Genomic DNA, 14,611 nt, shown 5'->3' with positions numbered 1-14,611 from the left:
GTCTAGCTCTCTGGGTTTTCTAATTGAATACAAGCACCTGCTGTGCTGCTGTTTTTGGGTTTAGCGTGTATTTGAGCCTCTGGCTTCTTTAGATATCAGCATCTTATCCTGTGGGTTTATCCCTGTAAGAGGATCCACCAGCAGGACGGGACGGGTGCTGGGACTCTAAGCCTGTTCTCCAGCTTGTGTGTGGCCATGTCTGACAGAAGAGCAACATGGTGCTATATTGAGAAAAATGCATTCCTGCAGCTCAAAGAGTAAAATCATGCTGATAGTAATGCCAAGGTTGTGAGTTCAATTCCCAGGGGAATGCATGAGCTGATAAAAATGAGTACATTCAATGCAACATAAGTCATGTTAGATAATATTGTCTGCCAAATGTTATATTAAAAAAGGGGCATAATGTCTCTTGGTACTTTTGAAGTCCTCTTTTGAAATGAATTATAAACATATCAACTTTGCCTCTTGTGAAATGTTGTTCCTTTTATTTATCTTGCCAGATATATTGTGTAAATAAGAGTGTTTTGCTTTAATAATGTCAGTTTTTTAATTTTTTGCCTATTCATAATTGTGATATTAGGAAATCCACTTCTGCCCCTGAGTAATAAAAGGTAATTTATGGCAATTAATTATTTCCTCATAATTGCAATCTGATCTCCCAATTGTGACTTTAAATCTCACAATGTAATTTCATATCTCTCTACTGCAGCTTGATGTCTTGGAAATGTGCCTTTATATCTCAATTTTTTTTTTTTTTTTTTTTTTTTCAACTGAGGTGGAAAGAAATAAGTTTTCATACAAATCATCTAAATATCTTCCGAACTTAATGGGAACTTTTCCCACACCAGTTTCAATTGAACTGAATTCTGACATCTTGGATTTTCTAGTAAACAAATTTATATATTATTTCTTAGTTTTTTTAATTTATTTTTTCCCTTGGTTCTGAAGGCTGGCTACCTTTAGTCCCAGAAGGCTGACCTTTAGTCTTGGACCACAATTCTTTAGTGTTTTGTCATAGGGCTTCTGTAAAACCCCAGATAAAATGTCTGCATAGCTCAATTTCAGTCAAAGAGATGCACAGTTGTGTCAGTGTTAGATGCTGTTTTGGACACTTATTTGTTTTAGTTGCTTACTCTCTGGGTTGTGTCATTTGTCCCAGTTTGTTCCCAGGGTTCATGCTCTGCTGTCTTGTCAGTGTCTTGGTAGTATTTATCTTATCAGTGGTTTTAGTAAAAAAAAAAGAAAGTGATCTTGTGCAATTAAGCAACTGGACAAGGGTAGATTAGAAATAAACGTGCATGCTGGTACTTAATGTTAATTAGAAGATAAAAGGTAAACAGATAAACAGTATAACATGAAGTTAACAACCGATTTTCACATCTTGTCAGACAGATAAAGGTTATGTGTCAGCTCCTCTGGCTATGACAGACATTGTAATTACGATGTGTTTAGCGATATAGTGTTAGTTGGTTAAAGCGCCTGTCTAGTAAACAGGAGATCCTGGGTCCGAATCCCAGCGGTGCCTTTTGAATGCATTCCATTATAATCCCTTTACTGTTACACTGCACTAACATTAAAGATAATCAATTATTCTTTTTTCTCCAATGAAATATCTCCCAAGGTTTGGTTTAGGAACATACATAATATCGCTACAAAAAAGCGATCACCCAAATCTATGTACCATACTTAACGTTACCTGCATAATGCAATGAGTCAAACAAAACATTTTACCATTATTTTGAGCAACATAATCTTCAGTAACTTTACATACTGCAATAACACTATAATCAAATTATTATAAAATTGTCTACCCTTGTTAAATAGCTGACCCTTGTCAGAAAATGTAATTAGTATGTTGACTTGTTTCTCTCAACAACAGCAGTTTTAGTTTGTATGACAGAAAAAACCCCTGAAATCAAAAACAGTTCCAGCACGCCCTCTGGTGGCACACCGTCAACAGATACTTTTATTTCGAGGTTTATTATGCATGCAGCCGACGCAATACATTAAATATTTGACTTTTAGAAATTAATTAGTCAAACAACAGGACCATTGAAATAGTAATTAAAAGTCATTAACTTCGTAAAACGTAGGAAAAGCATTCACAGCATCTAAAAAACAAGTTCCTTATACATAGTCATAAAACAACTGCAAACACTATATGTATTCTTTTATTTAATTAGAACATTTTCACTTAAAAATATTATTATAGCAGAGAACGTTTAGATTTCTAATTGGACTGAAAGTAGGCATGCCTCAATGCAGGATACGCATTACGCAATAACTATTACAAATATATAACACAATAAATCAAATCTGCACATCACTATAAATCCATACTTTCAACTAAAATAATTGTGCTAACCAGGGGCGTAGTTTGTGTGTGTGTGTGTGTGTGTGTGGGGGGGGGGGGGGGTAACCCCCCCAATAACCAAAAATTGCAAGTTCAACCCCCCCAATATTTATACCACGGTTAATGGAAACTTAGAATCAGGCTATTTATTAATTGTTTGAATTGCGCCTTCGGCACTAACCTCACTTACGAACCGAACAGAGCGCTTATCAGCACAACATGACTGAAGCGCAGTTCTTTTAATTGTGCACGAGCGGCGCGCGAATCACTATACTCTGTGCGCGTGCACCAGCGCGCTCGAGAAGTGTGAGAAGATTTGCACGAGCCATTCCTATCGTGAATCTGATGGTAAAATATGCGATCTAATTGAATTCTATTGAGAAACTGCCACTTTAAAATGCTATGGAGAAAGTCGAACATTATCTAAAAAAAAGCACAAACTAAAAAGACTGATGAAAAGAGGAGAACACATAATCTTGCACCAGCACTAACATAATATTAAAATATTTTTAAACTACTCATGATGACCACCTTTACTATAATTTATCACGTTTTACTGTAGGCTTATTTATTGTAAATTTGTAGAATTTATAATAGGTAATCTGTTAAGGGAATAGATTTTCCCTATAGATTTATATTACAACTGTGGCATGTTGTAGCTATTGTTTCTAAAGGCTGTTGTTTCTCATAACAAATGCAATATAGATTAATATAAAAGTCATTATTGGCCTGGTAATAATCTTCACATATTCCAATGATGGCACAGATTAAATCATTAAGAGCCTGATGAACTGTTAATGTTAGGAGTAAGAAATAAACAATATCAATAAAAGAAAACGTTAAGTTAGATTGACTTCCCATGGCGTGTTGAATTAGAACATTCTGTCAAACTATAGCCTAAATAATATAAAATAAACAATATCCTGTAAACAAGTATTTGTTAACTAGCCTTTTACTTTATTGCAGTTATGCAATCAACCAACTTTGCATGTGAGGTGGATAGCACAAAAGACCATTTTACAAAAATAAACATTTAAGCAAACAAACAAATAAATAAACCTTAAGAGGGAGCATGACCTGGGGTCCACTTCAACCCCCCCAATGTTCAAACCAAAACTACGCCCTTGGTGCTAACTCATGATGAATGGCATCGAGCGGGTTATACGACAATTTCATGGTGGGCGTTGCTAAAAGCACTGAACATTGAAATCTGCAGTCTGTGTTCAGCGACATAAGGAATCAGATTTCAGCCTTTTCCCTTTTCGTTCAGCGGTGTGGTAAGTGCATTTCCGTAATGCAGAGTACAAAGCAATGCAGAATGCGTTATTGTCAGGAGCAGCATTACGCGCTACTTCTACCCGATATTTGTCGCGAATGCTTTTGCTTTGAACACTCAATCACGTGATTCATTCTCCTTACTTATTTCTTTTGATAGACTGAAGAATGTGGAGCATTCAAGTGCCAGAGCAAAATTTTAGCCTATTTAATCCCATTTGCGGCCGAAATTGTACATGCAGAGTTTAAAAAGAGTTATTAGTGTAGGCTATTTTACAGGGAGTTGTCGACTATAAATGTAAGTGCAGACTGTTTTGATTTCATGTTCACCCAGCAGGAGGTTACATGCTTCAGTTATTTTTTGGGAACAATGTAATAATATTCAAGGAACGTTCTCTGTTTTGTAACATTTGTGGAACGTTACATGAATTTTTAAAAAAATATATAACAACCTAAATATAACATTGTGTGCTTACTGTGTTTTATTTTATAACTAAAAACAGCGTGCTATATTTAATACACATATTATTAATGTATTAGGCTATCTAGGAGATCATTCCGTCTCATAAAAATATGATCACAGCACAAATAAACATGTCTGTGATCACACATGTTTTGAATAGCCTTACTGAATCACATTATAGTAGCTAGATTAAAATAATAATAATTGCATTAAGTAAAACATGAAAATAATTATAATTTATTTACACAATCGCCTTTCAGATTTTAAAGTATGTTACTTAATTGTTTGTAACTATATATTAAACCTTTGTGACAAGGAATATCCCACATACTTTCACAAACTCTTATTTATTTATTTTTTTTAAAGAAAAGGCACGCGATTTTTGTTTCATGGAATCAAGTTGGGAAATTTGGGATTAAATAATAAAATGAGTTCACTCTGTTTTCCTTTTGTGAACAGATGGCAAATGAAGCAAAGCCCTGTCCATGTGATATCGGGGACAAGATTGAATATGGAGGTCTTGGAGAGGAAGTTCAAATCCAGCACATTAAAGCTTATGTGGTGAAGCCTCCAGCATCAGAGAAGGCCATTATTGTAATTCAAGACATTTATGGCTGGCAGCTTCCAAACACCAGATACATGGCTGACATGCTCTCAGCCAGTGGATACATGTATGTAATTATATATTTTTTTTAAATCTGAAAACGGTTGCAGATATCCCTGTTCTTACTTGATTCTTTTGCAGTGCTATATGTCCAGATTTCTTTGTCGGAAAAGAGCCGTGGAGCCCATCTCACGACTGGTCAACATTTCAGCAGTGGCTTGAGGACAAAAAGCCTACAGACATCAAAAAGTACAAGTTCAATTAACTACATTTTCTTATCTGATACACCCATGGAAAGACTAAACAATCTTGTCGTTTAACCAGGGAAGTGGATGTTGTATTGAAGTACCTGAAGGAGCAGTGCGGTGTGAAGCGTATAGGTGTGGTGGGCTTCTGCTGGGGTGGTGTTGCAACACACTACATTGCTCTTCAGTATCAGGAAATCAAAGCTGCTGTCGCTGTCTATGGTAATCCATTTGTTGCGTCTTCTTGAAGAGTCAAAGACACAGGAAATATGTGGCAAGATGCTTCTGCAATCCAAGAAATTGTAAATGTAAACTCCTTTTACCCAGGTATCGTTAGAGAGCGTGAAGACAGGTTTGATCTCAAGAGTCCAACCCTCTTTATCTTTGCGGAAAACGATGCAGTCATTCCACTTGATCAGGTAAGCTGAGGTCAAAGCACCATATACATATATTCCATCAGAGCTCTTTCCAGATCCCATTTATTAATACCATGGTAAGGGTTATGTTAAACTTTATTTAATTTACACCCATCAAATGCTTTAGTTTCAGACCAAACAGCTCAATTTAAATATAATCAGATCATAGTTTTCTTTGAAATGTATTTGTAGTATCCTATTACAAATACAATGTAGCATTCAATCGAATATATTTTTATTTGAATATCAGTTCTAAAGGATAATAAATGGGGGTAAATGTATTCTGAATGCTCTGTATTCATGAATAAACCCGTAGCAGGGCCATAAACTTTGCACAGATAAACCAGTTAATGTTTATCGTTTTCTTTTAAATCAAGGTGACTACACTAGAGACCAGACTGAAGGAAAAGTGCACCGCTGACTTCCAAGTGAAAATCTTCCCAAATCAGACACATGGGTTTGTCCATCGCAAGAGAGAAGACATTAATCCAGATGATAAAGCTTATATAGAGGAGGCCAGGACAGATATGCTCAACTGGTTGAATAAGTACATATAAACTGCAATGGGTTAAAATAACTGAGGTGAAGGTTAAACATTCTGTAATGGCAAAGTCTAATGATACAAATCAATCATTGTGTTGACATTAACTTCTAATACACTGTGTATGTATTTTTGAATGATGAACTCTACTTGAGATTCAAACATTAAGAAAGTGACAACCAACAGAAACAAATCTGAAAACAAAAGTTTAATAAACACTTCAGTACTACATTGAACTGTATTAAATGATAAATAACAGTACGAAGGTTCGACATTCCTTTAGAAGTGCTTGAGACCGTTCGCTTCACCACGACGCTCAGTCTTCAGGCTCGCCGGGGCCCCTGATGTCATCAATCTTCAGAATCATCTTGACTACTTGAGTGGCCAGAGAAATCTGCTGTTTCTTTCCAATGAGGGTCTCAATCACATGCTGTTGCTTCATGTCTGCAAAGATTAAAGTCTAATTTAATGCCAATTATCAACAAGGACTGATTAAATTGATCAGTGACACTGAAGAATTTTACATTGGCACAAAAATAGATACGGTTAACTTTATTCATCAAAAAAATCTTGTAAAGAAAATGTATGATCGTTTCCACAAAAAATAGTAAGCAGCACAATTGTTTAAACATTTATAATGCGAATACATGTTCCTTGAGCAACAAATCAGCATATTCGAATGATTTCTGAATGCTCATGTGACACTGAAGACTGGAATAATGGCTGCTGAAAATTTAGCTGTCATCACAGAAATAAATAACATTTGAAAATATATTTCAAATAGAAAACTGTTTGAACTGTAGTGTCTATAAAACTTTTTTTTTTCTTAAATAGCTTCTTCCCCCCCACTTTCCACAAGTACTAAAAATATATTACTTAACTTGCTGTTTTTCTTAAATTCATACATCTGTTTACAATTTCATATCACTAAAGTAAAATAAAGAATTCCATACCATTTGTTGATAAATTTAGGCAGTCAATTCCAAGTGCAGGGTTGTTTTCCTTGACTTGTTGGGCTCTGACCTCAGTCATCGTTTGAATGGGGTTCAAACCACTGTTCTCGGCCAGTGCCATAGGAATGACCTCCAGAGCATCAGCGAACGCTCTCATGGCATACTGTTCCAGGGAGGGGCACTGGAAAAGAAGCAGAGCATTTTAAACACAGACTTAACAAAAACCTCTTGCACCTCAGGATAGAGAGCGTGTGGAGTACAGATGACTCTAAAAATAGTATACCTTATCAGCTGCCTGACTGACTGCAAGAGCACAGGAGATCTCAGATGCACCGCCACCGTACACAACGCGGTTATCCCTCACGAGGTTACGAATGACGCACAGAGCATCGTGGAGAGCTCTCTTAGCCTCTTCAATAATCTAAATGATTCAGATGAATAGGCAAAGGAGATGACAAAAACATTGTAATAGCGATACAAAAACAGATTTAATATCTTGAAGGGGAAAAACATCTCAATTTAGCTCTTAAAACTCTTTACCATTTTGTTCCCGCCACGGATGAAGATTGTCACAGCTCTGGAGTTCTTGCATTCCTCAATAACCAGCATTTTGTCTTTAGTGGTCCCAAAGCAGATTTCCTTCACTAGTCCAGCACTGCCCAACTTCTCTGGGGTCAGCTCGCAGAATCGGGGTACAATACGTCCTCCAGTAGCAATGGCGATGAGCTGGAAATGTTTACATAAAATCTCAGTTTGTTCATACTTCTAACAGACTTTAGTAACCCGTCTGTGCTAATACACAACATTACAAAAAAAAAGTCTGGAGTCGGTACTTTTTTTTGCAATAAATTGATCGAATGTTACAAAGACATTTATAGTTACAAGAGATTTACATTTCATCAAGGAATTCAGAAAAAAAGTACCATTTTCAACAAAATGCAGCACAACTGATTTCAACATTGATCAGAAATGTTTCTTGAGCACCAAATGTGCATCCTAGAATGATTTCTGAAGAATTAGGAGACGATGAAGACTGGAGTAATGATGCTGAAAATTCAGACTGACCCAAAACTTTTGATCAGTAGTGTTTTGCAGTATAGTTTCCACAAACCTCAATCTCAGGTCCACCGACCCAGCGCACCGCAGGAAGCTCATTCTGCAGAAGTAAGTGATTGGCTTCATCATCAAATCCCCACTGGCAAATGGCAAGATTAGCCCCATTCTCCTTGATCTTTAGAAGCAGCGTTTTAACAGGTAAAAATACAAAAAGAATTACATTCATTTATATGATCAATGGTAAATATTGATGATAAAAATCAAACTCAAGAAACAAATGAATGCAATTTAATTTGGATTATTCCACAATATTCAAAATGTAGCTCTAAATAACTCTGTACTGAAGGGGGCTGTCATGCAAAATGAGAAAATGTCATTATTGCTAATAAGTCTATTTTGAGGGAAAAAATATTGTTTGTTATTTTAACAATGATGTACTAAAAGTTAAAAGATCTTGAATTGCACATAAAAAAATATTAGATGTCTTTAAAGCATTAACATGTTAATGAAAAATAAAAACTAACTTCTATTAAAGCTTCCCGTTTTATATGTTCCTTCCTATTTTATAACTTAAAAATATTCAAATCATAAATACATACTACACCTTGATACACAATGTTAAATAATGCACATTAAATAAAATTAAAACAATACCTAACTAAAATGAAAGCATGCAAACAGAAGCATACAATATACAGACCTGTCGAATCATTTCCTGAAACTTCTCCTTCTCGTACTTCTGCAGAGCTTTGTAGTCCTCAACTGAGGTCACGTCAAGCTTATGCTTGGTTTTGGGCTTGGGGGGCTCAAATGGGCAGGTGAGGATGGCGATTTTTGTGTCTTTCAGTACCTGCATGTACAACATGTTTATTAACAGACTTTACATATGATAATAATCATACCACGCATATGCAACCAGAAATGAATATTAATAGTAAACACAAACCTTGGGCATCTGAGGGTGACTGAACTCTTTGTCCAGAATGACACCTTTGATGAGTTGAGTATCCTCTAGTTTACCACCGACTTTTCCTTCAACTTTGATAAGCTCAAAGTCGACATCCTTCCTCTCCATGTCGGCCACTGTCAGGATGGCATTGACAGCGATCTCTGCCATCTGTCTGTGGCACCGGTTGATTCTACAAACCAAAAAAAAAAGATTTTTTTTTTTTTTTTAGAATATTCTCATTAGCTGTCAATTAAAAAAAAAAACAGACAATACAGATTCTAATACAGACACTTACACTTTGGATCCTAGCGTGGTCATGGCTGTCTGAATAAGAGGCTCGGTGTTGTTGGGATCCACTGGGAAACTATCACCAATTTTGTCAAGCTGCTCAATGGCGATCTTTGCGGCCAGGTCATAACCATCGGTGATTCTGATGGGGTGAATGCCTCTGTCCAACAGCTGCTCGGCCTGCTCTAGAAGAGCTCCTGCCAAAACTACAGGGATAAGCAAACACATTAGACCACAAAAGCTACATTGGGTAAGCAGAAAACGTACTTTTCTTAAAAAAAACAAACAAGCATACTACTATTTATTAAAACTATAGCTATATTAACAAACTAGAGCTTATTTATTCAGCTTTCAGATGTATAAATCTGAATAATTGACAAAAATTGACCCTTATGACTGGTTTTGTGGTCCAGGGTCACATATAGTACATTTGAGGCACTTTAACACATACACACACACATACATATATATATATATATATATATATATATACACATACATTAGGGCTGGGTATTGTGACCAATTCTGCGATTCGATTCTTATTTTTATGGTTTCGATTCGATATCGATTAGCTATCAATATTTCATTTAAAATGTTAGTTTTGCAGACATGGGATCCATATTTTGATATAAATGCTGGTAACTGAAACTCTCCTACTTAAGTTTATTACTGAAATACACATCTACATTAATAATAGGGTGCACACAGTTGTTTTTTTTAGTGGAGCAATTCGAAAGATGGTGACACCTTCAGGACGAGAGGTGAATATTCATATCCTCTTACGTGAAGCACGCGCATTAAGAATCGTTTATCGTTGCGTTAAACTGAAGATCGATTAAAATCGGAGAATCGATATTTTTTACCCAGCCCTAATAAATAAATATATAAAATAAATATATATATATATATATATATATATATAAATAAAAGTCATCTACTATAGTTTACAACCAAGCAAACATGGAATCTACATATTTAAATGTAACATTTAAAATATCTTATCAAAACAAATAATAATAATTCACTACAGTTAAAAGTTTCCAGGTCAGATATTTTTTAATGCTTTTGAAAGACTGCTCGTTGTCACTAAGGTTGCATTTATTTGATCCAAAATACAGAAAAAAACAGTAATGTTGTGAAATATTATTACAATTTGAAATAAATGTTTTCGTTTAAATACATTTATTTCTTATACCATAGCTGGATTTTCAGTATAAAAATCATTCTAATATGCTGATTTAGTGCGCATGAAACATTATAATTTATATATATTGCTGTCATTTTGGCCGGTCCCTGATACAAACTACTGATACATGTACACATTATTATACAAATCAGAATACTTAATAAACAAACATGCATGGGGAAATATGTAGAGGTTCATGGATTTAAAAAGCCAAATACTATGTGTAGCCAGCTGTTTATATGTTTAATAAGAAGAGGAGGGAGGCGTTAAGGCGAAGTGAACTCACCAACAACACCAGTAGTTCCATCTCCAATTTCATCATCTTGAGACTTGGAGAGTTCTACCATGAGCTTGGCAATCTGATGGTCCACATCCATCATGCTGAGGATAGTCGCACCATCATTGGTCACAGTTACCTCACCATCCTTATCCACCATCATCTTGTCAAGTCCTGTTAACAACAATCCGTTGCATTAAGAAAACAGCAAGGAACGGACTAGCAAGGCTACATGCAGAACTGAGAACTTACCATTTGGCCCAAGTGATGTTTTCAGGGTGTTTGCAACTGCTTTTGCTGCCATGATGTGAGACTGAAATGTGCAGGTTTAACATTAAAATATGCGTGTCACAAACAAACTTTACAAGACGTTAATAAGCAGAAAAATAAAGTCAGAGTATAGTTGCAGCTGTCTTATGTATATAAAAAAATATTTTTCATGTCTCCTTTAACTGCGCATCATGACTCAACACCGCTAGAGGAAGCACATGGACCATCCGCTGGTTGACATGAGGAGCATTATTGCTCACGTTAGACAATTAAATGAAGATTCTTTCTGTGTCAGACTACAAAAGCATATTGTAATAAATACGTATCTAAATCATGAAACCGATTGTGCCGTTCTGGATTACAAATATGATTTAATGCACAGTCAAACGCTCAGAGAGTAAGTTAGCCCGTTAGCTTTTGTACCTTCAGCGCTTCCAGGCCAGTCAAGCGAGATTTCTTGTCCTGGTCCTTTATGATGAGGAAAGGCCTTCCATATTCATCGAAGGCGAGGGTCCCGAGTGCGGACATTTTTAATATCCACCCCAAAGAAATGCACAGCTGTGTAAAATGATTTTATATTAGAGAGTTTGATGGAGTAGCTGTGCACCTCGCCGCGCGGATCTGCCGGCTGGTTGTGGAAGAATCTCGGGGCGGGACGGAGCAAACCAAGTAGGGTGCGTTATAACATCCACGGCATTTTCGGACAAATCTGATGAACGTTGAGTGGATGATTAAAGAATAATTTAAAACACTTCAGAAAATTGTTTAGGACTAAAAAAGAAAGAAAGCTATCTCTTTCTCCCAAACTTTAAAACTGAAACATAAAAATGGTTTATTCCACTCTCGCGATAACACATAACACGAGTCTAGCCACAGATTTATATTCCATACAGATTGACTAAACATACTAAGATTTGTCCTTGACTAGTATATGTTACAATTTACTAATTGTTTATTTCTGCAAGGCCATGTGTGAGTCCAGAGTAACGTCACGTGGTATCCTGTTCCTCCAGTTCATGAGAGCAAATGCCATGTGGATTTCAGTATGTTACTCGGCCCGAGACGAGGTTGCAGTTATTATTCCCAAAATCAAGGTAACTTTTATCAACTTAATCAATTTAATCTCACCGCTCACAATTTAAATTTGTGACCAAAATCTATTTTAAACTTCGGAGGGTCTAAAAACAATGCTTGGTGTATTAAACACAAAACTGTCAACTATAAATGAAAGTATGTACTGTTTTGATTTCTTTGATATTTTTACATGTCTGATGTAACAGTCACATGACCAGAGCTGTTCAATTCCAGTTTGTACATGGAAGATGATGCTTTTTGCCCCACAAACATGTAAACACCATATAAGTCATATCACATATTATACTTGGTTAACAATCTCATTTTTAAATAAGTAACTTATTAATTAACTTTAAAATTAAAAGAGAGAGATATGTAAATTAAATATAAATGCTTATGTAAGTTAATATTACATCACTCATGTTGGAAACTAGCTTTGAACCATTCTAGACTGATTAATTTATGATTTTATGTCATTTTTAATTCATTGTTTATTAAATCATATTTATAATTTCTATAATACATATTTTTGTTTTAATGTAAAAATTGAATATTTTTATTGCTTTTCACAACATGCAGAAATGATTTTCAACATTTTTAACCGCCTTTATCCTGGTTTTATAGTATGCCGTGTGAAGTTGCAGCTCGCTTCTTGATATTCTATGGATCTCAGCGCGGTCAGGCTCAGTCTATAGCCGAAGAGATCTGCCAACAAGCAGCTGAACATGGGTTTACAGCTGACATCAGCTGTTTGAGCAACCAGCACAAGGTATGTTTCTTGCCTATTACTTTTCATGGATATCATATCTTTGACAGTCATTTATTAGAACTGACTGATGCAACTTTCCCATGTATTCCCAGTACAACTTGGATAGTGAAATCCGGCCAGTTGTTTTTGTGGTTTCCACGACCGGTGATGGTGACCCTCCAGACACCGCTCAGAAGTTTGTGAGAAAGATCAAGGACAAATCTCTGCTACACGACCACTTCTCCCATCTGCGTTATGCACTGTTAGGTCAGATGATCATTCTGTTATGTAAGCGTGAGCTCCACCCATGAGCACGTTTTCATGCTGTTATATATGCAGGTTTGGGAGACACAAACTATGCAAATTTCTGCAACGGGGGCAAGACCATTGACAGCCGTCTGCAGCAGCTCGGTGCTAAACATTTCTATGCCACTGGGCATGCAGATGACGGCACTGGGTAAGCATGAATGTTAAGTAACTATAAAAAAAGGCATATTCTTTGATATATTGCCTTGTCAAACTCTAGGGCTCTTTTCTTTTCAGACTTGAAGTAGTGGTGGATCCTTGGATTGAGGGACTCTGGGACGCTCTGAAAAAAACATTCTCCAGCATGGCTACTTCAAATCAACAGGGCGCTGACCTTAGTTACTGTACACAGGAAAATGATCATAAAAATGCATCCTACCAAGAAAAAAATAAGTCAGATCTAGAAGTTGATCTTCATCTTTTAAAGCTGAGTGACTCACAAAAAGGAAAAGCGATTACATCTGACAGCAGTGATGCAGAGACTCTTTCTACCGCTTTGGTTGCATCTCTGAAGCAATCGGTACCACCATTGTCAGAGTCTGCTCTTAATGTTCCTGCACTTCCTGCTTCATATCTGGAGGTTGTTTTGGAGCAGGTGTCAACTGAAGGGGTATGATCTTGCTGGAAAAAAATCAACATTTATAGAGTATAGAGATCATTCTTAAATTCCATGGGCCTTATTCATGAAACACGAGCTAGACAGAATTACTGTGTAAAACCTTTTGCGGAAATGTATTGCAAAGATTTATGTAAGCATGGATTTAGGAACATTTATGCATATTATGAATAAGATTCTTTCAATAATTGCTTTTTGTGTAAATCAGTGGTTCTCAACTAAGGGCATGGGCCTGCTGGGGGCCTCAGCAAACTTCCAAGGGATGGCTATTTAATTATATAAAAATTAAAATTTATATTATTTATATAATTTATTATTTATATAAAAATTAAAATGCCAAAAAAAAAAAAAATCAAGATTTTATTTTCCCCCTTAAGTAACTTGTTTTGTTATTGAAGAACATACATAATCTTAGATCTTGTAGAATCACAAAACAAATCATGGTTGATTAAGTTTAATTATCAACACTTCGGTTTCTGTTAATCAATTTTGAAAATAAGCAGTGTTTTCAAATTCACAGCAAAATATGAGAGGCCTTTGAATAATTGTGTTGGACAATGGGGGGCATTTGAGTCAAAAGGTTTGAGAACCAGTTATCCCCAGATAATGTGGGATAAATATAATTTTATTAATTTTCTCTATTATGTCTATAATCCTGCTAATTAACATACTCCTTTCATAGGAGACCGTCCCATCTGATAAAGACGGTTATCATGAGGTGTCCATTTCAAAAGCAGTTCAATTAACTCAAGATAATGCAGTGAAAACTGCCATCTTACTGGAGCTTGATATTTCGGTAAGTCCATATTTATTCAGTTTTAAGTACTGATGCAGCAGAATTAAAATTCAGGCTGATCCAAATTAACCAGTAATTATTTGAATAATAAATTAATCATTTTTTATTTAAAATGAATCAGCATGAATGGCTGATATTCAAATTTCATGATTTATTATCTAAATAAAAATAAAAACTTGATTTTGAAGATATTAT

At 35.7% G+C, this 14,611-nt stretch overlaps 3 protein-coding genes across 3 annotated transcripts in view; 2 read left to right on the top strand and 1 right to left on the bottom strand.

Annotated features, from left to right (window-relative positions):
* Positions 1-3,507: 3,507 nt before the first annotated feature.
* On the top strand, positions 3,508-6,127 carry LOC306865251 (carboxymethylenebutenolidase homolog). The gene is made up of 6 exons (XM_079409752.1): positions 3,508-3,630; positions 4,551-4,762; positions 4,837-4,944; positions 5,020-5,162; positions 5,268-5,359; positions 5,734-6,127. Exons 2-6 carry the CDS (start codon positions 4,551-4,553, stop codon positions 5,911-5,913), a joined length of 735 nt encoding a protein of 244 aa, XP_079265878.1. The 5' UTR covers positions 3,508-3,630; the 3' UTR covers positions 5,914-6,127.
* On the bottom strand, positions 6,092-11,923 carry LOC306865250 (T-complex protein 1 subunit epsilon). Its single transcript, XM_079409751.1, has 11 exons — positions 11,300-11,923; positions 10,859-10,919; positions 10,616-10,780; positions 9,151-9,349; positions 8,853-9,045; positions 8,607-8,756; positions 7,962-8,081; positions 7,391-7,576; positions 7,134-7,271; positions 6,851-7,031; positions 6,092-6,341 (listed from the first exon to the last, which is right to left on the bottom strand). The coding sequence occupies exons 1-11, from the start codon at positions 11,402-11,404 to the stop codon at positions 6,214-6,216; spliced, it is 1,626 nt and encodes a 541-aa protein (XP_079265877.1). The 5' UTR covers positions 11,405-11,923; the 3' UTR covers positions 6,092-6,213.
* LOC306865248 (methionine synthase reductase-like) overlaps positions 11,751-14,611 on the top strand; it is a 23,501-nt gene continuing 20,640 nt past the window's right edge. The window contains exons 1-6 of the mRNA XM_079409749.1: positions 11,751-11,970; positions 12,575-12,719; positions 12,812-12,965; positions 13,038-13,155; positions 13,242-13,614; positions 14,303-14,416. Coding sequence (XP_079265875.1) covers positions 11,903-11,970; positions 12,575-12,719; positions 12,812-12,965; positions 13,038-13,155; positions 13,242-13,614; positions 14,303-14,416 — 972 coding nt within the window. The 5' untranslated portion in view covers positions 11,751-11,902. The remainder of the gene's footprint in view (positions 11,971-12,574; positions 12,720-12,811; positions 12,966-13,037; positions 13,156-13,241; positions 13,615-14,302; positions 14,417-14,611) is intronic.

Source organism: Barbus barbus (assembly GCF_936440315.1).
Source record: "Barbus barbus genome assembly, chromosome: 46".
NCBI lineage: Eukaryota > Metazoa > Chordata > Actinopteri > Cypriniformes > Cyprinidae > Barbus > Barbus barbus.
This window is presented reverse-complemented; position numbering and strand designations above follow the sequence as displayed.

Excerpts from the sequence above, each read along its gene's own strand:
- LOC306865251 (XM_079409752.1), top strand. The coding sequence starts at position 4,551 with ATGGCAAATGAAGCAAAGCCCTGTCCATGTGATATCGGGGACAAGATT. Across the intron at positions 4,763-4,836 it reads CTCTCAGCCAGTGGATACAT|TGCTATATGTCCAGATTTCT; the intron begins GTATGTAATTAT and ends ATTCTTTTGCAG. Across the intron at positions 5,360-5,733 it reads CAGTCATTCCACTTGATCAG|GTGACTACACTAGAGACCAG; the intron begins GTAAGCTGAGGT and ends TTTTAAATCAAG.
- LOC306865250 (XM_079409751.1), bottom strand. The coding sequence starts at position 11,404 with ATGTCCGCACTCGGGACCCTCGCCTTCGATGAATATGGAAGGCCTTTC. Across the intron at positions 9,046-9,150 it reads ACCACGCTAGGATCCAAAGT|AATCAACCGGTGCCACAGAC; the intron begins GTAAGTGTCTGT and ends TTTGGTTTGTAG. Across the intron at positions 8,082-8,606 it reads TTCAGGAAATGATTCGACAG|ATCAAGGAGAATGGGGCTAA; the intron begins GTCTGTATATTG and ends CTGCTTCTAAAG.